The 664-nt window shown below is 65.8% G+C and overlaps 1 protein-coding gene across 1 annotated transcript; it reads right to left on the bottom strand.

Annotated features, from left to right (window-relative positions):
* Positions 1 to 204: 204 nt before the first annotated feature.
* Positions 205 to 471, bottom strand: SOX12 (SRY (sex determining region Y)-box 12). The gene has a single exon (XM_010002306.1). It carries the CDS (start codon positions 469 to 471, stop codon positions 205 to 207), a length of 267 nt encoding a protein of 88 aa, XP_010000608.1.
* Between the last annotated feature and the right edge of the window lie 193 nt (positions 472 to 664).

Raw genomic sequence — 664 nt, 5'->3', positions numbered from 1 at the left:
AGACGGACGGACCAGGAGCGGGTGTGTGGCAGGGGTGAGCAGGGAGGGCTCTGCCTTCCAGAGCTGCAAGGCAAAATACCTGATTCCTGCGTGTAAACAGCTGGTTTCGGTTCTTTTGTTTGTTTGTTTGTTTGTTTCGTTTTGAACAACCTGATAGTGGGGGGCGAGGGGGAAAAAAAGAGTGTTACCTGCAGAGTGTGGGACTCAGTAGGTAAAGACCAAGTCCGAGATGCTGGACATGAGCCAGTCCCCTGCGATCATCTCCGTCACCTCGGGCGTGCAATAGTCCGGGAACTCGAAGTGTGAGGAGCCTCCCCGTGGGAAGGGGTCGTGGTCCTTGTCGAAGCTGGACCAGTCCAGGGCGCCGCAGGCGGCCCCGCTGGGGGCTCGGGCGGGCAGGGCCCCCAGCAGCTCTTCCTCCAGCTCCTCGTCAGAAGAGCTGAAGGAGGAGGGAGGGGAGCCAGCTGACATGGGAGAGGGGGACCCGCTCTCCGGGGACCTCCCCGGCTCAGGGCAGGTGGCAGCAGGGCTCGGGGGCTCCACGGGGCCGTGCTCGCGGGTGGGCACCGTGTGCCAGGCAGCCGTGCTGGCACAGTCCTCGGTGGCCGCCTCCGGCGCGGGGTCCTGCGGGCTGTCGGGGGGCCTGGCGGGGCGCGCGCGGCGC

This window comes from Chaetura pelagica, unplaced genomic scaffold (assembly GCF_000747805.2).
Source record: "Chaetura pelagica isolate M959 unplaced genomic scaffold, ChaPel_1.0 scaffold1317, whole genome shotgun sequence".
Lineage (NCBI taxonomy): Eukaryota > Metazoa > Chordata > Aves > Apodiformes > Apodidae > Chaetura > Chaetura pelagica.
This window is presented reverse-complemented; position numbering and strand designations above follow the sequence as displayed.